Source organism: Oncorhynchus mykiss, chromosome 12, assembly GCF_057628025.1.
Source record: "Oncorhynchus mykiss isolate SJ-2025 chromosome 12, ASM5762802v1, whole genome shotgun sequence".
NCBI lineage: Eukaryota > Metazoa > Chordata > Actinopteri > Salmoniformes > Salmonidae > Oncorhynchus > Oncorhynchus mykiss.
In genome coordinates this window covers 33,386,188-33,412,002 of record NC_143033.1, presented here as the reverse complement: position 1 = coordinate 33,412,002, position 25,815 = coordinate 33,386,188, and the positions used below count along the sequence as shown (strand labels likewise).

At 46.5% G+C, this 25,815-nt stretch overlaps 1 protein-coding gene across 18 annotated transcripts in view; it reads left to right on the top strand.

Moving 5' to 3' along the window:
• LOC110537471 (autism susceptibility gene 2 protein) overlaps positions 1-24,073 on the top strand; it is a 488,828-nt gene extending 464,755 nt beyond the window's left edge. For 5 of the 18 annotated variants that reach the window (XM_021623532.3, XM_090192286.1, XM_090192289.1 and 2 more), the window contains 13 exons: positions 10,753-11,320; positions 12,830-13,128; positions 15,764-15,996; positions 17,358-17,402; positions 18,428-18,523; positions 18,719-18,790; positions 18,967-18,996; positions 19,116-19,187; positions 19,613-19,754; positions 20,220-20,300; positions 20,602-20,685; positions 20,885-21,125; positions 21,246-24,073. In XM_021623532.3, the coding sequence (XP_021479207.2) occupies positions 10,753-11,320; positions 12,830-13,128; positions 15,764-15,996; positions 17,358-17,402; positions 18,428-18,523; positions 18,719-18,790; positions 18,967-18,996; positions 19,116-19,187; positions 19,613-19,754; positions 20,220-20,300; positions 20,602-20,685; positions 20,885-21,125; positions 21,246-22,566 (3,284 nt within the window). In that variant the 3' untranslated portion in view covers positions 22,567-24,073. The remainder of the gene's footprint in view (positions 1-10,752; positions 11,321-12,829; positions 13,129-15,763; positions 15,997-17,357; positions 17,403-18,427; positions 18,524-18,718; positions 18,791-18,966; positions 18,997-19,115; positions 19,188-19,612; positions 19,755-20,219; positions 20,301-20,601; positions 20,686-20,884; positions 21,126-21,245) is intronic. The other 13 variants (XM_090192285.1, XM_090192288.1, XM_090192295.1 and 10 more) reach the window with 7 other exon arrangements.
• Positions 24,074-25,815: the final 1,742 nt, after the last annotated feature.

The following is a 25,815-nucleotide window of genomic DNA, read 5'->3' as shown; positions in this document are numbered from 1 at the left end:
TCTGTTGGCCAGAAAATGGGAGAGTTGTATTCAGCCAGTGCAAGCAAACCGCGCCTGCAAAGCCCGTTACGCGACTGCATAAGGTAAGTCTGAATACCAACCACTGGGGAAGCCAGTTCCTGCCTTTCTAGGGAGTTTATCCTAGCCACCGTGCTCCTACGTCTCCATTGGGGTTTTCTAGAGTTTTAGACTGGGTTTCTGTATAGCACTTTGAAATCTGACTGTAAACTCTCCTTCCAGCCTCATATTAAACATCTCCAATCCAAAATGACATCTAGAATCGGCTTCCTATTTCGCAACAAAGCCTCCTTCACTCACGCCGCCAAACATACCTTCGTAAAACTGACTATCCTACCGATCCTCGACTTTGGCGATGTCATTTACAAAATAGCTTCCAACACTCTACTCAGCAAATTGGATGCAGTTTATCACAGTGTCATCCGTTTTGTCACCAAAGCCCCTTATACCACCCACCACTGCGACCTGTATGCTCTAGTCGGCTGGCTCTCACTACATATTTGTCGCCCGACCCACTGGGTCCAGGTCATCTATAAGTCTATGCTAGGTAAAGCTCTGCCTTATCTCAGCGCACTGGTCACGATAACAACACCCACCCACAGCATGCGCTCCATGGTCATCCCCAAAGCCAACACCACCTTTGGCCGCCTTTGCTTCCAGTTCTCTGTTGCCAATATCTGGAACGATTTGCAAAAATCAATTCAAGTTTTCTGTCAATGACGTTTGGCTTCTGATGTGATGTGATTGGTATGAAGCCAAATCTAAACTGGCTTTTTTTTTGGGTGCGCCAGGACCATTCACAACTGAGCTCACTCAGTTTAGCTTAATGCTGATTGGCTATTATTTTGTTCTTTTTTTATCAAGGGAGGCCAAATGCTCACTGGCTTCCCTTGCATTCAACGCTGTGGGTGGCAACAATGTCATACTCTTTTTGACCAGACAGCATCAGATAGATGGGCTACACATACTGAGACGGGCGCTGTTTCGTCCGTTCAGATTCTTTCTCCAGGTGAGATACAGTCAGCCTATTGCAAATTTTAGGACATTTCTGAAATACAGAGAGATAAAAAATATATAATTTAAAAAATAGTATTATTATTATTTTTTGGGGGGGGAAGCCTGGCTTCCTTTGGCAACCATGAATACATGTCACTGATACCAACTACTGAGAAGTGCGTAGGAAAGGCATTTCATAAGTCTTATAGAATAGTGTTTCTGAAGTAGAATAAATGATTCAGAGTGCAAATGAAAACACAGCGTAGTTTGAGTTCTCCCCAGACCCCTCGGCATGGGGTCTCTGATTATAATTCATGTTTACACAGAAGACAAATGCAAAATGTAATTTTCTCTTCGAGGAGGGCCGGGCTGTAGTCAGTGGTATTCAGCTCTGTATGTACTTTAATTGATTTGAAACAGCTTTCCTGGATTTATTTGTCTGTTTTTGGAGGGAGGAAGCAGGGATCGGCGGGGCAGAGGAGTGGTTGGAAATGGAAGGTGTCGGGGGGGGGGGGGGAGCGGCAGTCTCTCGAAACAACACAACCATTGTTTAAGTGCATAATTATTGGACCGGCTGGAAGGCGAGAAATGGAGAGAGAAAACGCCCACGATCTTGTCTAGACCACATTAATCTGTTTCTTATGATTGTGACTGATCCCTGAAGTGCATTGCAGTCCTTGCGGAACACTTTAGTTGGTTGGCTGCAACTCTAAGCAGGATGCAGAGTGATGTGTTAACCCTGAAGCAATGTTACTGACTGACTGAGTGAGTGGGGCAGAATCTGCTAATGATGCCAAGAGAAAGAAAAAGGAAAAGACATACGGAGAGAAAGGGACAGAGAGAGGAGATAGATATAGGGAATCGACAGAGAGACAGAGAGAGGAGATAGATATAGGGGATCGACAGAGAGAGGAGATAGATATAGGGAATCGACAGAGAGAGGAGATAGATATAGGGAATCGACAGAGAGAGGAGATAGATATAGGGGATCGACAGAGAGAGGAGATAGATATAGGGGATCGACAGAGAGAGGAGATAGATATAGGGAATCGACAGAGAGAGGAGATAGATATAGGGGATCGACAGAGAGAGGAGATAGATATAGGGGATCGACAGAGAGAGGAGATAGATATAGGGAATCGACAGAGAGAGGAGATAGATATAGGGAATCGACAGAGAGAGGAGATAGATATAGGGGATCGACAGAGAGAGGAGATAGATATAGGGAATCGACAGAGAGAGGAGATAGATATAGGGAATCGACAGAGAGAGGAGATAGATATAGGGAATCGACAGAGAGAGGAGATAGATATAGGGAATCGACAGAGAGAGGAGATAGATATAGGGAATCGACAGAGAGAGGAGATAGATATAGGGGATCGACAGAGAGAGGAGATAGATATAGGGAATCGACAGAGAGAGGAGATAGATATAGGGAATCGACAGAGAGAGGAGATAGATATAGGGAATCGACAGAGAGAGGAGATAGATATAGGGATTTGACAGAGAGAGGAGATAGATATAGGGAATCGACAGAGAGAGGAGATAGATATAAAAATATTAATTTTTGTTGTTTTTCACTTTATATATTCACTTTGTATGTCGTCTACCTCACTTGCTTTGGCAATGTTAACACATGTTTCCCATGCCAATAAAGCCCTTGAATTGAAATTGAATTTAATTATAGGGGATCGATAGAGAGAGGAGATAGATATAGGGGATCGACAGAGAGAGGAGATAGATATAGGGAATCGACAGAGAGACAGAGAGAGGAGATAGATATAGGGAATCGAAAGAGAGACAGGGAGAGGAGATAGATATAGGGAATCGACAGAGAGACAGAGAGAGGAGATAGATATAGGGAATCGACAGAGAGACAGAGAGAGGACATAGATATAGGGAATCGAAAGAGAGAAGAGATAGATATAGGGAATCGAATGAGAGACAGAGAGAGGAGATAGATATAGGGAATCAAATGAGACAGAGAGAGGAGATAGATATAGGGAATCGAATGAGAGACAGAGAGAGGAGATAGATATAGGGGATCAAATGAGAGACAGAGAGAGGAGATAGATATAGGGAATCGAATGAGAGACAGAGAGAGGAGATAGATATAGGGAATCGAATGAGAGACAGAGAGAGGAGATAGATATAGGGGATCGACAGAGAGAGGAGATAGATATAGGGGATCGACAGAGAGAGGAGATAGATATAGGGGATCGACAGAGAGAGGAGATAGATATAGGGAATCGACAGAGAGAGGAGATAAATATAGGGAATCGACAGAGAGAGGAGATAGATATAGGGGATCGACAGAGAGAGGAGATAGATATAGGGAATCGACAGAGAGAGGAGATAGATATAGGGAATCGACAGAGAGAGGAGATAGATATAGGGAATCGACAGAGAGAGGAGATAGATATAGGGAATCGACAGAGAGAGGAGATAGATATAGGGAATCGACAGAGAGAGGAGATAGATATAGGGGATCGACAGAGAGAGGAGATAGATATAGGGAATCGACAGAGAGAGGAGATAGATATAGGGAATCGACAGAGAGAGGAGATAGATATAGGGAATCGACAGAGAGAGGAGATAGATATAGGGAATCGACAGAGAGAGGAGATAGATATAAAAATATTAATTTTTGTTGTTTTTCACTTTATATATTCACTTTGTATGTCGTCTACCTCACTTGCTTTGGCAATGTTAACACATGTTTCCCATGCCAATAAAGCCCTTGAATTGAAATTGAATTGAATTATAGGGGATCGACAGAGAGAGGAGATAGATATAGGGGATCGACAGAGAGAGGAGATAGATATAGGGAATCGACAGAGAGAGGAGATAGATATAGGGAATCGACAGAGAGACAGAGAGAGGAGATAGATATAGGGAATCGACAGAGAGACAGGGAGAGGAGATAGATATAGGGAATCGACAGAGTGACAGAGAGAGGAGATAGATATAGGGAATCGACAGAGAGAGGAGATAGATATAGGGAATCGACAGAGAGAGGAGATAGATATAGGGAATCGACAGAGAGACAGAGAGAGGAGATAGATATAGGGAATCGAAAGAGAGAAGAGATAGATATAGGGAATCGAATGAGAGACAGAGAGAGGAGATAGATATAGGGAATCAAATGAGACAGAGAGAGGAGATAGATATAGGGAATCGAATGAGAGACAGAGAGAGGAGATAGATATAGGGGATCAAATGAGAGACAGAGAGAGGAGATAGATATAGGGAATCGAATGAGAGACAGAGAGAGGAGATAGATATAGGGAATCGAATGAGAGACAGAGAGAGGAGATAGATATAGGGGATCGAATGAGACACAGAGAGAGGAGATAGATATAGGGGATCGAATGAGAGACAGAGAGAGGAGATAGATATAGGGAATCGAAAGAGAGACAGAGAGGAGATAGATATAGGGAATCGAATGAGAGACAGAGAGAGGAGATAGATATAGGGCATCGAATGAGAGACATAGAGAGGAGATAGATATAGGGGTTCGAATGAGAGACAGAGAGAGAAGATAGATATAGGGAATCGAATGAGAGACAGAGAGAGGAGATAGATATAGGGAATTGAAAGAGAGACAGAGAGAGGAGATAGATATAGGGGTTCGAAAGAGAGAGAGAGAGGAGATAGATATATGGAATCGAAAGAGAGACAGAGAGGGAGGGGGGGAGAAATGAAGAAAGAGAGAAGGGGGGAGGGAGTGGGGGGTGAGTCCAGGCCTTTGAAGGTCTCTGTCTGCTGTGACAGACAGCTGGGATGATGGTTGTCAGCGGTTCTCCCAAGGTGGGCTGTTTTTACCATCCCCCTGAAACATGGCCACAGTCTTTTAGGTTCCTCTTCCCCCAACAGACAGAGAGGGAAGAAGGAGCAGGTGTGTTGCAATATGGTGCAGCAGGTTACCTGCTGTTGCATCGCCTTCTGCACTCTCTCTCCTCTTTGTCTCTCTCTCGCTCTCTCTCTCTCTCTCTCTCTCTCTCTCTCAATTCAATTCAATTCAAGGGCTTTATTGGCATGGGAAACATGTGTTAACATTGCCAAAGCAAGTGAGGTAGATAATATATAAAGTGAATATATAAAGTGAAATAAACAATAAAAATTAACAGTAAACATTACACATACAGAAGTTTCCAAACAATAAAGACAATCCAAATGTCATATTATATATATACAGTGTTTTAACAATGTACAAATGGTTAAAGGACACAAGATAAAATAAATAAGCATAAATATGGGTTGTTTTTACAATGGTGTTTGTTCTTCACTGGTTGCCCTTTTCTCGTGGCAACAGGTCACAAATCTTGCTGCTGTGATGGCACACTGTGGAATTTCACCCAGTAGATATGGGTGTTTATCAAAATTGGATTTATTTTCAAATTCTTTGTGGATCTGTGTAATCTGAGGGAAATATGTCTCTCTAATATGGTCGGTCGGTCATACATTGGGCAGGAGGTTAGGAAGTGCAGCTGTTTCCACCTCATTTTGTGGGCAGTGAGCACACACGTCTTCTCTTGAGAGCCATGTCTGCCTACGGCGGCCTTTCTCAATAGCAAGGCTATGCTCACTGAGTCTGTACATAGTCAAAGCTTTCCTTAATTTTGGGTCAGTCACAGTGGTCAGGTATTCTGCCGCTGTGTACTCTCTGTTTAGGGCCAAATAGCATTCTAGTTTGCTCAGTTTTTTTGTTAATTCTTTCCAATGTGTCAAGTAATTATCTTTTTGTTTTCTCATGATTTGGTTGGGTCTAATTGTGCTGCTGTCCTGGGGCTCTGTAGGGTGTGTTTGTGTTTGTGAACAGAGCCCCAGGACCACCTTGCTTAGGGGACTCTTCTCCAGGTTCATCTCTCTGTAGGTGATGGCTTTGTTATGGAAGGTTTGGGAATCGCTTCCTTTTAGGTGGTTATAGAATTTAACGGCTCTTTTCTGGATTTTGATAATTAGTGGGTATCGGCCTAATTCTGCTCTGCATGCATTATTTGGTGTTCTACGTTGTACACAGAGGATATTTTTGCAGAATTCTGCGTGCAGAGTCTCAATTTGGTGTTTGTCCCATTTCGTGAAGTCTTGGTTGGTGAGCGGACCCCAGACCTCACAACCATAAAGGGCAATGGGCTCTATGACTGATTCAAGTATTTTTAGCCAAATCCTAATTGGTATGTTGAAATGTATGTTCCTTTTGATGGCATAGAGACCTTGCCTTGTCTTGTCTCTCAGATCGTTTACAGCTTTGTGGGAGTTACCTGTGGCGCTGATGTTTAGGCCAAGGTATGTATAGTTTTTTGTGTGCTCTAGGGCAACAGTGTCTAGATGGAATTTGTATTTGTGGTCCTGGTGACTGGACCTTTTTTGGAACACCATTATTTTGGTCTTACTGAGATTTACTGTCAGGGCCCAGGTCTGACAGAATCTGTGCATACGATCTAGGTGCTGCTGTAGGCCCTCCTTGGTTGGTGACAGAAGCACCAGATCATCAGCAAACAGCAGACATTTGACTTCGGATTCTAGTAGGGTGAGGTCGGGTGCTGCAGACTTTTCTAGTGCCCTCGCCAATTTGTTGATATATATGTTGAAGAGGGTGGGGCTTAAGCTGCATCCCTGTCTCACCCCACGACCCTGTGTGAAGAAATGTGTGTGTTTTTTGCCAATTTTACGCGCACACTTGTTGTTTGTGTACATGGATTTTATACTGTCGTATGTTTTACCCCCAACACCACTTTCCATCAGTTTGTATAGCCGACCCTCATGCCAAATTGAGTTGAAGGCTTTTTTTTAAAAATCAACAAAGCATGAGAAGGCTTTGCCTTTGTTTTGGTTTGTTTGGTTGTCAATTAGGGTGTGCAGGGTGAATACATGGTCTGTTGTACGGTAATTTGGTAAAAAGCCAATTTGACATTTGCTCAGTACATTGTTTTCATTGAGGAAATATACGAGTCTGCTGTTAATGATAATGCCGAGGATTTTCCCAAGGTTACTGTTGACGCATATTCCACGGTAGTTATTGGGGTCAAATTTGTCTCCACTTTTGTGGATATCAGTCCTTGGTTCCAAATATTGGGGAAGATGCCAGAGCTCTCTCTCTCTCTCTCTCTCCAACTCTCTCTCTCCAACTCTCTCTCTCTCTCTCTCTCTACTCCACCCCCAACTCTCTCTCTCTCACTCACTCACTCACTCACTCACACACTCACACACTCACACACACACACACACACACACACACACACACACACACACACACACACACACACACACACACACACACACACACACACACACACACACACACACACACACAGACAAAGCAGGGTTAACCAGAGTTGGCTCAGTTTTCCCCCACATTTCCTGGCAGCGTGTTTCCTTTCAGTAGCACCTGTTTCCTTCCACATCTCAACAGGTGCACAGATGTCAGCACAGCACTCTCTAGTTACTCTATCCAAACGAGCTCTTGGCTTGATGGATGGTTAAATGAACGGTTAAATGAAAATTAGCACCTTCCCTCTAGCTTGCTATCTCTGGTCTTTGAACCCTAAGTGTTGTAGAGTTATGTTTGTTCAATGAGAATGTTTTGTGTCCTCTGAACCACGAGGGTCATACTCAGTAGGCCTCAGCATCACTGGAGCAGACCGGCTGCTGGATGCTGGGAGTTCGACACTGAGCAGGCTGGACAGTTTGGTGTCCTCTGAGGCGCCTGTCTCTTGCATCATGGAGTTTGGATAAGGATATATAGCCTCTTAGCTCTCATCATTGTCTTCCCTCACTGTGTGTCTCAGACCACAATCTATCCCTAGGCTAGCTGACGACCGATCTGTTTGTACTGTCTTGTCAACTCCTATGATCATTGTCGCACATTAGGAGTTGGAGTTGGTAAGGCCGCACAAACAGATCTGGGACTAGGCTATCCCCGGGCCAACAGAGAGACAGACTTAGTGAAGATGTCCATCCGGACATTTGGAGCTGATAGCTCATAGCTAGGCTGTTTGCTGCAATGGTTTTGTGTGATTGAAGCGATGTAACCTCTGACTCCATTGGATCCTGTGGGTGAAGGGATGGCGTGTGGGTTAAGAATGTGTGATGGGGCTATTTAGGGGAGGAATGGGACAGAGAGACAGGGAGAAGGGGACAGGGACTGAGTGTTGGGATGCCCCAGAGGTCTGTACCCCCAGAGGTCTGTACCCCTATAAATCTGTCAGGACAGTCTCCAGCTACACAACAGAGAGGGAGGGTGCGTTTTGTCGCAATCAGAGCTAAAATAAATGCTGAAATGCTAGTCCCCTCACTCACCCCTTTTCCTAGTATTGCATTCTCTATTTTGTTTATTGAACATCCATACCCCCCTCGTCTAATGTAGTCCCAGTGGCAGCAGTGGGGGTGTAGTTAATGTTCTGTAAGTGGTTAGAGGGGGTTACAGGGGGCTCACCCCTGGATAATGAGCGGCGCTCTTAAACCCCTCGCCTCTGTCCCCAGACACCCATCTTAATGAATGGCTGTTCTGCTTTTCTCTGCTCGCCCACCACCCCACTCTAAGCCCCTCAGTTCCTCTGAGCCTTAAATCCAGCCCTTGGCATCACCACCACCTCAAACCGTAAGAAATGAACAAATAACCTCCAACAGGCCTCATTCATTTCTTCCCCATTCTAATGTGATATAAACCAGCACATTCATGGGCCCACTTCCCCACTACTACTTAAAAACACAACATGTTGGGATAGGAAAACAGCAGGGCTGGTTCTTGTAAGGAACCAACAGGGGGGGGGGGGGGGTGTATTTGTTTCCAGGGATCAAGGAGACTGACAAATCACCTCTCATGGGAAGAGCTGTACACATCTCCTCTGCTCCTATCCTCCTCCTGGCCCAGGAGTCTTCATTACGAGGAGAAGAGACACCTTCTTTTCAACGTTTCCTATTAGCACATTCTCGAAACAAGCCCAGCGACCTCAGGGGGAAAGAAAGGGGGGATGGAGAATTAGGAGGCTCGCCCTCCATCTGTCCATCTGTTACTCCAGGCATGTTTTCTACCTAGAAGGAGCCTCTGTAGAAGTTGGTGGCGTGGGCGAGCGGGGCAGATTGGTGTGGCCTATGGCATGGATCTGGTCTGAATATAGGCAGACACTGACTGGTGTTAGTGTGCGTTAGAGCCAGCCTGAGTGGTGCGAGTCAGTACCATATTAGACTACAGAAAACAGACATTGTGCACATTTTATTGTGGCCTGGTTGACGTTTTACAATCAAACATTTTGCAGAGGATTTTTCTGCTGATGGACCTTATCGTTGTATTTAATAGGTTTTATAAAGCACAGGATCATCAACTAGATTCACCCGCTGGGCGTTTTGTTTCTTGAGCGGATGGTCTGGGGACCAGAACATAATTACAAATCATTACTAGACTGGAACGCCAAACAGATCATATATTTGACTAAAGCACAATATTTTCAAACCTTGCTTACATTTGTATACGATCTCATACAGTGTGATACATCTCATCACTCTAATATGCGTGGGAATACTTCTGAACAGATTTCCAAAATGAAAATCACTTGAAGCGGATTCCCTGGTGTTTTTACAGTCTTTTATGTAAAAACAAAACAGAAAAATGAACTTGTTTATGTTGTTGCTCAGAACACTTGGGGGACCGAATAAAATCTGCCAATTGGTGAACCCTGATATAGGCTATGTTGAAATGTCATAATGATCTGACAAAGTGTGCCAGTTCAGAAGGATACACTTTATCTGCAGAGTGTGTGTGTGTTTTGTGTTCTCCCGCTGACAGATGTCTTGCACTGTCTCATCTCTCCGGGGAGAAGTGGTGGTCAATAGCTGTTACAGCAGATAATAGATATTGATCCCTTGGTCTATCTGCTGCTGGCCAGGCATTTTCTGGCCTGACCCCTAATGATGGTGTCACATGTGCCTTGGTGCTTTAATCCTTGTTTAACATTCTACTGGTAATGGTTGGCTTTGTATGGAGCCCGGGAGAGAGAGAGAGAGAGAGAGAGAGAGAGAGAGAGAGAGAGAGAGAGAGAGAGAGAGAGAGAGAGAGAGAGAGAGAGAGAGGGGCAGGCGGAGAGACAGGTGACCAGGCGTGGTCTGCTCTCTGTCTGTAAGCTGTCTCTCTGTCATATTACTGATAGGCCGGTCCCTGGGTCCCTTGGGTCTTCCTCTATGAGGCCAGGGGCCCCTGGGACCAGCCTAACAACAATACTACAGAGAGAGCCACCTCAGAGGCTTTCTGCTATAGTGGAGCACCAGAGGGCTGCCTGCCTCACTGCCACGGCCCTGCGGTACTGGCCCAATCATCAGCTCTGCAGAGATTTAGCCAGTGTGTGCGTGCATGCGTGCCCCCAGAAGCCCAGAGAGAAACATTAATTACTGGTTGTGTATGCACTGTCATCCTCCATTAGTCTTCCTGCTCCAGCTCATACACCATGCAGGGAGCTGACTGTTGATGCTTCAGCACAGTGTCTGTCTGAGTAGGACCTACCTGCCATGTACAAGCACTGTAGAGGGGCTCTGTTGAGGTCTTGCATCCTGTATATCATACTATTAATGGACTTTATCAATGGGCTGTTTAGAAATGAGCAGAGTTTGTCTAGTGTTTGGAAGCTCTTGTGGAGTTCTTATTTGTTGGAGTGAGCAGTCTGTGTGATTCAAAATGAACCGTGTCTGTGACTGAAGTACTGACCAGTCTCTCTTTTTGTGTTTCCCTCTCTCTGTCCACAGTTCCAGATTTCAGCATCAATGCAGTCTCCACCAATGACAGCCAGGAGCGTGGCGGCCTGGGCCTCCCCAAGGTGTCAGGCCTAGAGCGCAGCCAGGAGAAGAGCCTGGAAAGCTGCAGGGACGCCCTCGTGCCTCCCCCCGCACCCAGTGCTCCCAAGCAGCCCCTACCCCCTCAGCCCTGTGCGGCTGCCCGCCCCCTGCCTCTGTCCCTACCCTCCTCCCAGGCCCAGCCCTTTCCCCCCAGCTCCCGTCTGGCCCAGGTACCTGTCCACCAGCCCCCACGCTCAGAGGCTTCCCTCAGGCCTCAGATCCCTGAAGTCCTGCCTCTTGCTCAGGGCCAAGAGCCCTCGCAGCCCCCCCAACCCAGGCCCCAGCACCAGCCTCAGACCCTGCCCCACCCGCGGCCTCCGCCCACCGCCAGCCTGCACACACACCTTCCGTCTACCGCCCTACCGGCCCACCCCCCCAGCCAGAGCCCGGCCGGGCTTCATCGCCCTCCCTCACGCTGTGGGCCACACCCTCGCCCCCTGTCTGCCTACAGCAATAGCCTTAGCTTCAACGGCCTCAGGTTAGTCCCAAACTCTTATCTTATGTCAGCATGTAAATGATTGGCAAGATCAAACCTTGAGTTAGTAATGTGCTGAAACCCTCCAGCCAAATAACATCGCTGACTCTCACCAGGGTAGTTAAACCACCGCCTCTCCAGCTGAGCGATAAGTGCTTGGATTTAGTTACCACCCACATTGTCATCCGCTGATAGTAGCCTTCAGCTCTCTACCTACCAGTCACAGCTCTTTACCGATCTCTATGGATCAGCTAGCTGTTCCACCACCCATTATCAAGCAGCATACTGTGCTTTAATTCAGCGCTCCAGGATAGAGCCCCACTCAGCCCCAGTCCCAGCGAAAGCTCTCCGTCTCAGGGAGGAGCTGGCTCTGTGACTGGAACCCTCTGCCAGTGTGCCAACGGGTCTGGCAGCCTCTGTGAATAATCACATGGTGGTTATGGAGACAGGCGGCAGCTGCTAATAAGCTTTTGGGCTTAGCTTGTTAAGATACTGCTACATGAGTCTCAGAGGGAGAAACCCACACACACAACAACAGGCTCTCTGCCTGGTCTCTTCCTCTCTCTTGCTCTCTCCTTTTTTATGCATGTACCTCTGGAGCTGCTTAAAGGGATCATTTGGGATTTTGGCACTGATGTTCTTTATCTACTTCCCCAGAGTCAGATTAACTTGTGGATACCATGTTTATGTCTCTGTGTCCAGTATGACGGAAGTTAGTGGTAGTTTGATAATGATAATCAGTGTTAGCTCAATGACTGGAAGGCTATGGGTATCTACTAGCATGCGAGCAGATACCCATAGACTCCCAGTCTTCATTGCACTAAAGCTAGTAGGACTGGCTCATGAAACGACCGCTAACTTCCTTCATACTGGACACAGAGACATACAAATGGTATCCACAAGTTCATCTGACTCAGGGGAAGTTGATAAAGAAAATCAGTGCCAAAATCCCGAAGTGTCCCTTCAACTAGAGAAACGTTCAAACACAGATGCTGTTCTATAATGTTTGCCAGTGGTGGTTATTTTAGCAATAAGGCCCGAGGGGGTGTGGTATATGGCCAATATACCACAGCTAAGGGCTGATCTTAGGCACGACGCAACGCGGAGGTTTGAAAATTGGCCATATACCACAAACCCCAGAGGTGCCTTGTTGCTATTACAAACTGGTTACCAATGTAATTAGAGCAGTAAAAATAAATGTTTTGTCATTCCCGTGATATACGGTCTCATATACCACAGCTGTCAGGCAATCAGCATTCAGGGCTCAAACCACCCAGTTTATAATTGCACTTATAAACTGGGTGGTTTGAGCCCTGAATGCTGATTGGCTGACAGTCGTAGGTATATCAGACCATATACCACGGGTATGACAAAACATTTAATGGGATGTGAAACCTTTCTGTCTATTAGAGCTTCATATCTACTATAAATAGGGGGAAGAGTTGACATGTGGAAGTGGTATCATTTTTATTTTTCTCTCTCCCCTTCTCTGTCCTTCTCTCTCTCTAACAGCAGTCGGAGCAGTACCCCGGGCGGTACCAAGCCCCACGGCCCCGCTGGCCCGTCCCCACACCTACCCCACCTCCCGCCATCCGGCTCAGTCGCTGCAGCAGCAGCCACCGCCTTCCCCCTGTCCATCCCAGCCAATCAGATTGCTCCCCACGGCTTCCCCCCCGCCCTGCAGTCCTCGCCACACCCCCATCACCCCAATATGTTTGCGCCTCCAGCAGTCTTGCCCCCACCTCCGCCACTGACGTCTAGCACCCTGCCGGTCCCCGGAGGACACCCCGCCGCTGGGACACCCTACTCAGGTAGGCACATGTACCAGGCTGCCCCCCACGTGGTCTGGCAGGAGAACTGCACCACAACAACAAAGTGCAAATCTGTAAATTCTCATGGCTGTTGTGGCAGAAACCAGGTCATTTGTAGCATGATAGGTGCGTGTGGAGCACAAGACATGTCAAACTGTGACAGGGAGCGAGAGAGACGGACATAAGGTTACCTAGGTGCTAATTTATAGGAGACAGAGACTGACGACTCAGGATTGTGTTAGCTGCACTCTGCCGTCTGTGTTTGTCTATAGTAGTGCAGTAGGTGCTGACAGGCATCCTGTCCTTTCCTCTGTCTATATTCTGTTGGGTTTGATTAATTGATTGATTGACACACACTATCTTTCCAATCAGGCCATGTGATGAAAGTGCTTATGCCCTCTCCTGTCGTGCCAAACTGTGATCAAATGTGATCATGATTTAGCAACGGTATCGCTCTGAGCAATTCTCACTTTCACAAGGAAATGTGTTCATCTCACCGAAAATCAAAACAGTCAATACAGAATCATTTTTTCTGAAAAGCATGTCAAATGCATTTGTCTATTTCTCCTCGACCTGTTGTGAGCCGGTCAGTTAATGAACAGCTCTGGTCTAAAATGGGGTTAGAGGTTTTCATATACAGTGCCTTGCGAAAGTATTCGGCCCCCTTAAACTTTGCAAACTTTTGCCACATTTCAGGCTTCAAACATAAAGATATAAAACTGTATTTTTTTGTGAAGAATCAACAACAAGTGGGACACAATCATGAAGTGGAACGACATTTATTGGATATTTCAAACTTTTTTAACAAATCAAAAACTGAAAAATTGGGCGTGCAAAATTATTCAGCCCCTTTACTTTCAGTGCAGCAAACTCTCTCCAGAAGTTCAGTGAGGATCTCTGAATGATCCAATGTTGACCTAAATGACTAATGATGATAAATACAATCCACCTGTGTGTAATCAAGTCTCCGTATAAATGCACCTGCACTGTGATAGTCTCAGAGGTCCGTTAAAAGCGCAGAGAGCATCATGAAGAACAAGGAACACACCAGGCAGGTCCGAGATACTGTTGTGAATAAGTTTTGGATACAAAAATATTTCCCAAGCTTTAAACATCCCAAGGAGCACCGTGCAAGCGATAATATTGAAATGGAAGGAGTATCAGACCACTGCAAATCTACCAAGACCTGGTCGTCCCTCTAAACTTTCAGCTCATACAAGGAGAAGACTGATCAGAGATGCAGCCAAGAGGCCCATGATCACTCTGGATGAACTGCAGAGGTCTACAGCTGAGGTGGGAGACTCTGTCCATAGGACAACAATCAGTCGTATATTGCACAAATCTGGCCTTTATGGAAGAGTGGCAAGAAGAAAGCCATTTCTTAAAGATATCCATAAAAAGTGTTGTTTAAAGTTTGCCACAAGCCACCTGGGAGACACACCAAACATGTGGAAGAAGGTGCTCTGGTCAGATGAAACCAAAATTGAACTTTTTGGCAACAATGCAAAACGTTATGTTTGGCGTAAAAGCAACACAGCTCATCACCCTGAACACACCATCCCCACTGTCAAACATGGTGGTGGCAGCATCATGGTTTGGGCCTGCTTTTCTTCAGCAGGGACAGGGAAGATGGTTAAAATTGATGGGAAGATGGATGGAGCCAAATACAGGACCATTCTGGAAGAAAACCTGATGGAGTCTGCAAAAGACCTGAGACTGGGACGGAGATTTGTCTTCCAACAAGACAATGATCCAAAACATAAAGCAAAATCTACAATGGAATGGTTCAAAAATAAACATATCCAGGTGTTAGAATGGCCAAGTCAAAGTCCAGACCTGAATCCAATCGAGAATCTGTGGAAAGAACTGAAAACTGCTGTTCACAAATGCTCTCCATCCAACCTCACTGAGCTCGAGCTGTTTTGCAAGGAGGAATGGGAAAAAATTTCAGTCTCTCGATGTGCAAAACTGATAGAGACATACCCCAAGCGACCTACAGCTGTAATCGCAGCAAAAGGTGGCGCTACAAAGTATTAACTTAAGGGGGCTGAATAATTTTGCACGCCCAATTTTTCAGTTTTTGATTTGTTAAAAAAGTTTGAAATATCCAATAAATGTCGTTCCACTTCATGATTGTGTTCCACTTGTTGTTGATTCTTCACAAAAAAATACAGTTTTATATCTTTATGTTTGAAGCCTGAAATGTGGCAAAAGGTCGCAAAGTTCAAGGGGGCCGAATACTTTCGCAAGGCACTGTAATTGCAGTAACGTTGCTGACTCTTCAAGCAGCATGCTCCGTTCAGGAATGTCCTGTGTGACTCCCATAGTGAAGATGATACAAGGACGTTGTCATCCGGATCATCCTGATTCTCTATCTTGGTTTTAATGTGACATGTGACTAACACCATAGATCCTCTGTAATGGTTGTAATGCACCATCATGGATATTGTTACTCTCACTTAAAACAGATCTGAAACAGACACTTTCGCTATCATGGGTATTCTTCCTCGTCTTCTCCGTAGCTGTTATAGAACCGATCTGGCAGAGACAAACACACACAGGCCCTGACCATGAGTCTTCTTCTTTCCTCCTCCTCTTCCTCCTCTTCTCCCCCTCTCCTTTCTCTCTCCTCCAGAACAAGACCTGCTGCGCCAGGAGCTCAACAACCGTTTCCTCGCCTCGCAGAGCGCCGACCGCGGGGCCTCCCTGGGCCCTCCCCCCTACCTGCGCACCGAGCTCCACCAGCACCAGCACCAGCACCAACACCAACACACGCACCAGCACACCCACCAGCACACCTTCACTCCCTTCTCCCACGCCATCATGCCAACCCCTGCACCCCCCATGGTGCGTACCCCAGCCAGAAATGTGAGGATAAGTAGAACACCACTCCGGGGAGGGCTGAGAGGGTTGTGGGTTTTGGGGAGGAGGGGCGGTGGACTGGGGGGTGAGGTGGGGGTGTAATGATAGCAATGTTTGATGATGTCTTATTTTATTAAGCTTTTACAGCAAAAACCTCAAAGTGCTTGGTGTATATGCATTAACAATGGGGTGGAAAGGGTAGTGTTTTTGAACACGGCTGTTTTAATACAGTATTGGTACTATAAGGTAGTCCTAGTCTCGCTGGAGGAAAACAGTTTTTTTGTGGCGTGCCTTCTAATAGTAACCATGTGTTCCTCCATTCTTTACCACAATGATGCCTTTCTTCTCCCATAAACTCTTTCTAGTGTTTTCTCTGGAATATTTTGGGCACCCCAAACTTGAATCCAGCTTTTGCTAAATTGGCAATAACTGCCCCCGAGGCGGAGTTGTTTAATTCTGTGCCAGCTTTGAGAACATAATACCAGTCTAATCATTCTGTCTTAAATGACATCATGTACTGTAGTTAGTTGAGTTTTCATTATAGGAGAATGCTTTGGGTTTGGAGCCCCGCTGTTTATCTGGGGCCACAGGCACTGTGTGGCTGTCCTGCTGATTACAGGCCTTCTCACCAGCCCTCTCTCTAACACACACACACACACACACACCCCATGGTCCCAGACAACGGACACACACACACTTGTTTTTCTATCCTTGTGAGGACCTGAAATGTATTTCCATTCAAAATCCTATTTTCCCTAAACCTTACCCTAACCTTAACCCCTAAGCCTAAAATAGCCGTTGTCCTCGTGGGAACGTAGGAAATGTCCCCACGAGGATAGAAGAATAAGACCACACACACACACACACACACACACACACACACACACACACACACACACACACACACACACACACACACACACACACACACACACACACACACACACACACACACACACACACACACACACACACAGAGTATCTTACATTGCTCTGAAGATATTCCTCAAAGGCAGATTGGCTAGCACTCTGGCAGCTAATGAGGACATGAAAGTGTTTTAAGGCCGCAGTGTTTATACTTGACTGGGGAAAATGTATTCCCTAGGTCCACATTAAACCACTAAAACCTCCCCAAATGAGACACAGGGATACACAGAGCTGCATAGTTTATGAGCTCTTCAGACGCTCACGAAATGGGAGCGCGAGAGGCAGGGAATGGGCTGAGGATAACGATGTGGTCAAATGGCTCCTCTCTGTTCTTGATTCACTAAACAGCCCAGGCTGACATGTAGATCATTAAGCTTCTCTTTAGCTGCTGGAATATTCTTTCCCTGTTCTTAGTTCTGTTTATTTCCTTCCTTCTACAGTTTGAAAAATTCCCAACAAAAGTTGACCCCTTCTACAGACACAGCGTGAGTTTCTCTGTGTTTGTGGGGTAGTTTGTACACTCAGTACATGCCTCTCCACCCATCTATCCATGCTAGTTCATGTTGTAGTTCTGTGTGTATTTACACAGTAGCTCCCATGCCTCCACCTCTGCTTCTGCTCTGAGAGATTACAGCATCCTGTCTGTCTGCTAACACGACTGCCTGCTTGCTCATTCATTCACTACTGTACCATTCACACGCTGGAACCTGGCTGAATCATTGCAACCCCCTTCCTACTCAAGTGAATAGGACAAATTCTCAATTTAGTTCAATGGCTGTACCAAGTGTGTGCATGTGTGCGTGTGTGTGTGTGTGCGCGCGCCGCTAAATGCTTTTGTCTCCACCACACTTGACCTCTGCCTTCAATTACTGCTCTGCTATTCAGAGGCATTCAACTGTTGTGCATGTTGTGAATCAGAGTAGCAATTACATGTTAGTCAGAGTTTGGTCTTAATTCATCTCACTACTATCACCACCATTAGGCTGGATAACCCCTCTTTAAAATGTGTTCATTAATGTGGAAGTATATTATGTAAGCCTCAACAGACACCCGTTGTGATTGTATAGGAGGATTCTTTCTGGTGAGAGAGTTCAGTTTTACTCTCAACACTAGCTAAGACTAGCCAATAACTGTAGATTTGTTTTAGTGGCTAATAAGTAACTCATAGGTTATTACTGTGTCATTTCCATGTTAGTGCTGAGTAAATACCTGGTGATTTCAGTACCATTATAAAAGTGTAACTGTTTTAGTTTTGTGAAACACTTTGAGCCACTAAGGACAGTGACAGTTGTAGCTACCTGACTGGCGGCGGTCTGGATGTTGATCCCTAGTTGTGGTGGGTTTGTTGTGACATCATCATGTCTGCCATGTTATTACCCTCCCCCCCAGCCCCCCTGTACCCTGTCATGTCATCATGGCCCCTCCCTCCTTCATCTCAGTGTTCATCCAGCTCCTTCTCCTGTGTCGGAACAACACCACACCCATCCTCACTCCTCTCTTCTGTTCTCAGCTGTTCCACTCCTACCCCCCGGGCGTGTCCGGCATTCCTCCAGTGATCCCTCCGAACGGGCCATTCGGCTCGCTGCAGGGGGCCTTCCAGCCCAAGGTAGGGGCCACACACACAAGGAGTGAACATGACAAACACATCTTCATTGTAGAGGGTGCTCTGACGGCCAACACACAGCTTAACATACGTTATCAGAATAGGGAGTGGACTTGGGAAACGTGCATGTACACACTAACGACAGAGACGGTGCTCCCCATACCTCCTCTCACAATGAGCTCTCTCTGTGTTCTGTAGACTTCTAACCCACTGGATGTGGCCTCAAGACCTGGAGCAGTCCAACACACACTCTTACACAAGGACCCCAGGGTAAGCACCCTGTCTGGACACACTCACGCATTCAATAGTGAAGCCACGCATAGTTGCTAAATAAAAAACACCTGAGAGACATGAAAGTAACTGAGCCCCCCCTCTCTTCACCTCCATCCCCCACCCCCCCACATCTCTCTATCCCCTCTCTAACTCTCCCTCTTTCTCTCCTCTAGCTAACGGATCCATTTCGGCCCATTCTCAGGGTAGGAATGCTTTAGTTCTCTCTCCCCTAAAAGAAAACTAAAAATAAACGTCCCATAATGTGTCCTTGAGAATCCTGCCTTTGAGGTTAACCATATCTTCTTGTTTTGCGTTTGTCCAGAAACCAGGGAAGTGGTGTGCCATGCATGTCCATATGGCCTGGCAGATCTACCACCACCAACAGAAAGTCAAGGTGAGACCTCCCCTTTGCATTTCCTTCCACTCACAGACTGTAGAGAAACACTGTCTGTTGTGCTTCACTATAGTGTGGTTCTCTAAACCCCAATGTTTTATCATCTAAGCCCCAAGCCAGTTACATTGGTAGTATAATCCAGCTCCCCTCCTGGAGAGAGACAGTATTGAGAGAGAGTCTTATAAGAGGACTGCCATCTTGTGGTATCTTCAGTGGTGTACTGGAGGGAAAATGCAGTTTACACACATGTTTTATTTGCACAAGCGTTAACCCATCTTTTGCAGATATACAATGAAAGTATAGGAAATGTTACTTTACTCACATACGGCGATCAGCTTCATGCCTTAGCTCTCAGATAACCCTTCTGCTGCTGTGTAGGCGAAGGGTTTTTCATGTGCTGTTTCTCCCTGTCTGGCGTCTTCCAGCAGCAGATGCAGGTCGACCCACACAAGCTGGACTTTGGGCTCAAGCCGGAGTTCCTGAGTCGACCCCCCGGCCCCAGCCTCTTTGGCGCGATGCACCACCCCCACGACTTAGCGCGTCCCGCCACGCTCTTCTCAGCAGCAGGTGAGTGCGAGTTGGTTAGTGTCCTGGGTAAAGGTAGAATGACACCATAGAAATTGGATTACCAGAAGGGACAAAGCCCTTCAGACCAGAACAATTTGACTGGAACACTCATGGTTCATTGTATTTCTATGATTGACACAATATCTCCAGGACCTCCTCTCCCCACAGAGCTAGATCAATCCCACTGGCCACATGGTCTATTTTTAGCATGGCGTGTCAAGGCAAAGCACCGGTCTCCACATAGGTTACAGATTACATGTTGAGATCAATGCTCTTGCCTCTAAAAAGGGACGCATCCTGCTTATCTTTCCTACATTGCATCTCAGTTCAAAATCATTAGGGAAGCTATGATGCTACAATCAAATATTTGAGCTACATTACACATGACTAAGCTAAGGGAGATGAACATCTACTTTTTCTATCATGAAGATGTCTTACATCAACTCTTTCTCTTTCCCATGTCAGGTTCTACACACCCGTCAGCCGGCCCGTTCGGCCACCCGTCCCACCACCCTGGCAACTTCCTCACCCCTGCACCTCACTTAGGTAAGGCGCAGCCCACACAGTACACCTAGTTAAGTCAAACTTGATTTAAAGAGATAAAAACGTAGCATTTCAATTGATTTTGAGGGTGTATGGAGCATTGAGAAGTACAGTGTCTGTGTCAGAAGCTGGTTGACACTGTAAAGGAGCAATATAGAGAGGGTGCTGACTGTGTTTGCTCTCTCCTCCCTCCCGTGCTCATTCTCTTGCTCTTTCCCTCCCACTATCTCTCTTTCTGTCTGCCTGCCTCTCTCTCCCTCCCACTCTCTCTCTCTGTCTGCCTGTTTCTCTCTCCCTCCCTCAGAGCCATTCAGTAGGCCTCACTCATTTGGAGGACTCGCCTCTCTCAGCACAGCAGCCTTTGGTGGGCTTGGAAACCCAGCACTAAGTGAGTTTCATCTCCATGACAACAATGTATACGTGTATTTGACAACCAATCATTTGGATTTCCTGTCAGATTCTGAAAATGAAAAACAAACGTTGCTTGGGGTATTCATGGAATTCTAACGTTAGAGTTGACCGACCATCACACCAGGGAGATATGCCTTTTAACTTGTGTTTTGGTCTTTTCTTCTTTCCGTGTGTTGAATCCCTAACAGCGCCTAACTCTGTGTTTGGCCATAAAGACAGCCCCAATGCACAGCAGCACTTCAGCAACAATCACGAGCCGTGGAACCGGCTGCACCGCACACCGCCCTCCTTCCCCACCCCTCCACCCTGGCTCAAACCTGGCGACTCGGAGAGGAGCGCTTCAGTCAGCTCCCACGAGAGAGACCGAGACTCAGACAAGCGAGACACTTCCTCCGTCAACAAGGATGACAAGGAGAGGTGGGTGTTATGAAGAGACAACTCTGAATGTACATGAAAGCTATACCACTGACAAACAATGAACTAGTGATACAAATTGAAATATGACTTTAAAGCCCATTGTTGTGTGTGTCCATCCAGGGAAGCCATGGAGAAGCGTCACCAGACCCATCCGTCCCCAGTCCCCATCAACCCCATCAGCCTGTTGGGTCACAGCCGTCCCCCGGAGCCCCCAAGGAACCACCTGCCCCCCAGCGAACCCCCCAGGGATAAGGACAAGCCCAAAGACCGAGACAGGGACAGGGAGCACCCCGACTCCTGGAAGGACAACGGCACAGACGAGCACAAGCTCAAAGAAAATCACCACAGCGACAAGGACACAACGCCAATCATTCACGATGTGCGGGTGTCTGAGGACAAGGCCAATGGCAGAGGGACGACCTCACCCTACATCCGCCAGACCAGCCTGGACCGGCCCAACGGGGGCCTGGGGAGGGGGGAGAGGGAGGCCCTGATGGAGAAGAAGGGAGAGCTGCCCTCTCCATACGAGCACCACAAGAAGAACAACAACGAGGTGAAGGTAAAGGAGGAGAGGAAAGAGGAGCAGGAGAGCCCTACGGACAGGGACAGGCCCCCCTCTCACCCACACCCTCACATCCACCCACACCCGCCCCAGGTGCCCCCCACGCCCAGCTTCCACACCCACCCCGCCTCCTCCATGGCGATGCCCATGGGCATGGCGGGCGTCCACCCAATGAACAGCATCAGCGGCCTGGAGAGGACTCGAATGGTGGCCCCCTTCATGGGCATTAGCCCCATCCCAGGGGCAGAGAGGTTCCCCTACCCAGCCTTCCACTGGGACCCCATGAGGGACCCGTACAGGGGCCTGGACATCCACAGACGGGACCCTCTGACCAGGGAACTGCTGCTGAGAAATGACCCCCTGCACCGGCTGGCCGGGCAGCGCCTCTACGAGGCAGAACGCTCCTACAGGGACCGAGAAGCTCATGACTTTAACCGCGACCACCACCACCCTCTAGCCCTAGAGCAGCGCCGGGAGCAGGAGGCCCGGGCCCACCTGGAGGAGCGCGAGCGCCTGCACATGCTCAGAGAGGACTACGAGCACGGCCGCCTGCACGTCGCCATGCACCACCCGGCCCTGGAAGGCCACCTGCCACACCCCCACCCCGGCCTCATGGCCCCCGGATTACCCAGCATGCACTACTCCAGGGTAAGCCCCTCGGCCGCCGCTGCAGCGTATGCCGCCCACGCTGCCGCAGCCGCAGCCCACCAGAATGGTATCCTGAACAAAACCCCGCCCACAGCCTCCCTGAGCGCCCCGCCCCCCCTCATCCCCACGCTGGGTGCCAGGCCAGGATCCCCCAGACGGACTATGCCCCTCACCACAGACATCAGAGACAGACCGTCAGCCCACAACCACAAAGACATAGAGGCACGGTGAACGGAGCGGGGTGCAAACCCAGCTTCACCCTGGACTACAGGCAGATTCTGCCCCATACCCTGTGTCTGACAGAATTACTAACACTGAACTCACACCAAGCACTTAGCTTTGGGAAAACTAGACTGTACCATAGCTGTGAATAATATGTGGTTGAAAAACACCCACAGATGATGTTTTTGTTTTAAAAAAAAAAAGGGAAAAAAAGGGGGATGAAATTATGTAAACAAAAAATGAGATTTTACTAAACTCTTTTTTCCAGTTTGCTCCTGCTTTTTGTGTGTATTGTTCTCTTGTATAGAAAGCGGCCTGGAATACCCTGAAGGTGTGTAGGCTCATAGAAACGGCACCCTCACAAAGACATTTTGGAATGTACAGGTACTTCAATGCATTGACAGACAGCAAAGTGTGTAGATATGTGTACAGTCGACATGCTCACTCCTTAAGGAACAAATCAAGGTACAAATATGCAAAAGGGTGTTTTGAAAGCTTTACTTTGAACAAATGTAAATAGAGGACTATTATTAAGAAAGAGGAAGGGTAGAATGTGCTTTTTGCTGATTGGTTTTTGCTTGACACGGCAGAAAAAGCATTGTACCTGAGACCACCATACCCCCCATTCAACTATGCAACAAATGTCTGGGCTTACACTCTGAAAGCCAGCCTGGTCCCCACCCCAACTAACTCTGACAACACTGTATTCTCTCCACAACCAAGATCTCACAAAACCATAATAATGTATATATCACTGAAATGAAATAGTGCTCGTAGAAAAACACTATACCGTACAACGGTTGTGCAAACGTAAAATAATTTCTTAAAAATTATACAAAGTTGTGGTGACAATCCTTAAAATGTCTATTATAGAGCTATTTTTATTTTCAGAGGAATTCCAATGCCTGAAGTCGCCGAACAGACAGTTTAAAGTGAGAGAGATCCCTTACTTATCAGTTACCCCAACAACTCAACTCACACTACTCCCACTACTAGTCTTGTTTTGGAGAGAATACAGCACATTTACAAAAATACACCACATTATCCCTTCTAAAGGAGTGTACAGTATGTGTTTGGAAATAAGTTATGTTTATCTAACAGTGTATTAAAGTCCTAAGTTGTTGTATCTACAAACATTTTAAAAAAGACAAAAAAGACGGTCTAAACTATGGATAGTTTGTTTCTAATGAGCAGAGATCTATTTTAGTAGTCCACTGAAGGTTTAGTTGTGCGCTTCAAAACTCTGTGAGAGCCAGATGTTGTGCAGTGTTTTTTTAAAACCCCACATTAAAAATGTCCACTGGAGCTGTAGTGGTTAGTCAATGCGTATTGCAGAGAGATTGTTAACAAGAAAAACCTTTTTTGCTGTTAATCATGTACGTTAAAAAAAGTATTTCTAGAATCAAAAAAAAATTAAGACCAAAAAAAAAAGAAGCGACTGAATCTTCAGCATGCTCCTCATTTAAACTTGTGTTATGTAAATTGTGCCATGTTATTAAAAAATGTGAACTAAAAATGTCTACTGGCTTTTTTATGATCATGAGAGGTAAATAATTGCGGGTTGGCACTAGAAATGTAAACATAATGTCCGACCCGACATCAGTGGTGTAAAATAACTACACCGAACAAAAATATGAACGCAACATGTAAAGTGTTGGTCCCATGTTTCATGAGCTGAAATAAAAGATCCAACAAATGTTCCATACGCACAAAAAGCATTATTTTTTGCACAAATTTGTTTACAACCCTGTTAGTGACAAATATAATCCATCCACCTTACAGGTGTGGCATGTTAAGAAGCTGATTAAACAGTGTGATCATTACACACGCGCACTCTGTGCTGGGGACAATAAAAGGCTACCCTAAAAGTTTTGGGGAGCGTGCATTGGCATACTGACTGCAGGAATGTCCACCAGAGCTGTTGCCAGAGAATTGAATGTTAATTTCTCTACCATAAGCCGCCTCTGATGTCGTTTTAGAGAACGTTGGCATGTGGGCGAGCTGTTTGCTGATGACAATGTTGTGAACAGAGTGCCCCGTGGTGGCGGTGGGCATAAGCTATGGACAACGAACAAACACAATTGCATTTTATCAATGGTAATTTGAATGCAAGATACCTTGATAAGATCCTGAAACCCATTGTTGTGCCATTCACCCGCCACCATCACCTCATGTTGCAGCATGATAATGCACGTCCCCATGTCGCAAGGATCTGTACACAATTCCTGGAAGCTGAAAATGTCCCAGTTCTTCCATGGCCTGCATACTCTCCAGACATGTCACGATTGAGCATGTTTGGGATGCTCTGAATCGATGTGTACAATAGCGTGTTCCAGTTCCCGCTAATATCCAGAAACTTCGCACAGCCATTGAAGAGGAGTGGGACAACATTCCCAAGGCCACAATCAACCGCTTGATCAACTTTTTGCGAAGGAGATGTGTCGTGCTACAAATGGTGGAAACACCAGATACTGTTTTTCTGATACCCACCCCGACATGACTGTTTTCCCAGTCATGTGAAATCCATAGATTAGGGCCTAATGAATTTATTTTAATTGACTGATTTCCTTATATGAACTGTAACTCAGTAAAAAAAATGGATGCATGTTGCATTTATACAATTTTTCAGTATAAGTAAAACAACTTTGAAGTACTATTAATGTAGGTTTTTGGGGTATCTGTTGTGGAGAACACTTCAGTTGTTTTCCCTAATTATTCAGAGATCAATAGAGCTAGAGACACCAAATGTATTGACAAACAACTTATATACACTACAAGTATGTAGCCAAACACGTTGCTGACAGGTGTATAAAATCAAGCACACAGCCATGCAATCTCCAAAGACAAACATTAGCAGTATAATGGCCCTTACTGAAGATCTCAGTGTCTTTCAACGTGGCACCATCATAGGACGACAGCTTTCCAACAAGTCATTTAGTCAAATTCCTGCCCTGCTAGTGCTACCCCGGGTCAACTGTAAGTGCAGTTGACCGGGGCATGGAAACGTCTAGGAGCAACTAGGCTCAGCCACAAAGTGGTAGGCCACACAAGCTCACTGAACGGGACTGCCGAGTGCTGAAGCGCATAGTGGGCAAAAATCGTCTGTCCTTGGTTGCAACAATCAATACCGAGTTCCAAACTGCCTCTGGAAGCAATGTCAGCACAATAACTGTTCGTCGGGAGCTTCATGAAATGGGTTTCCATGGCCGAGCAGCCTAAGATCACCATGCGCAATGACAAGCGGCGGCGGGAGTGGTG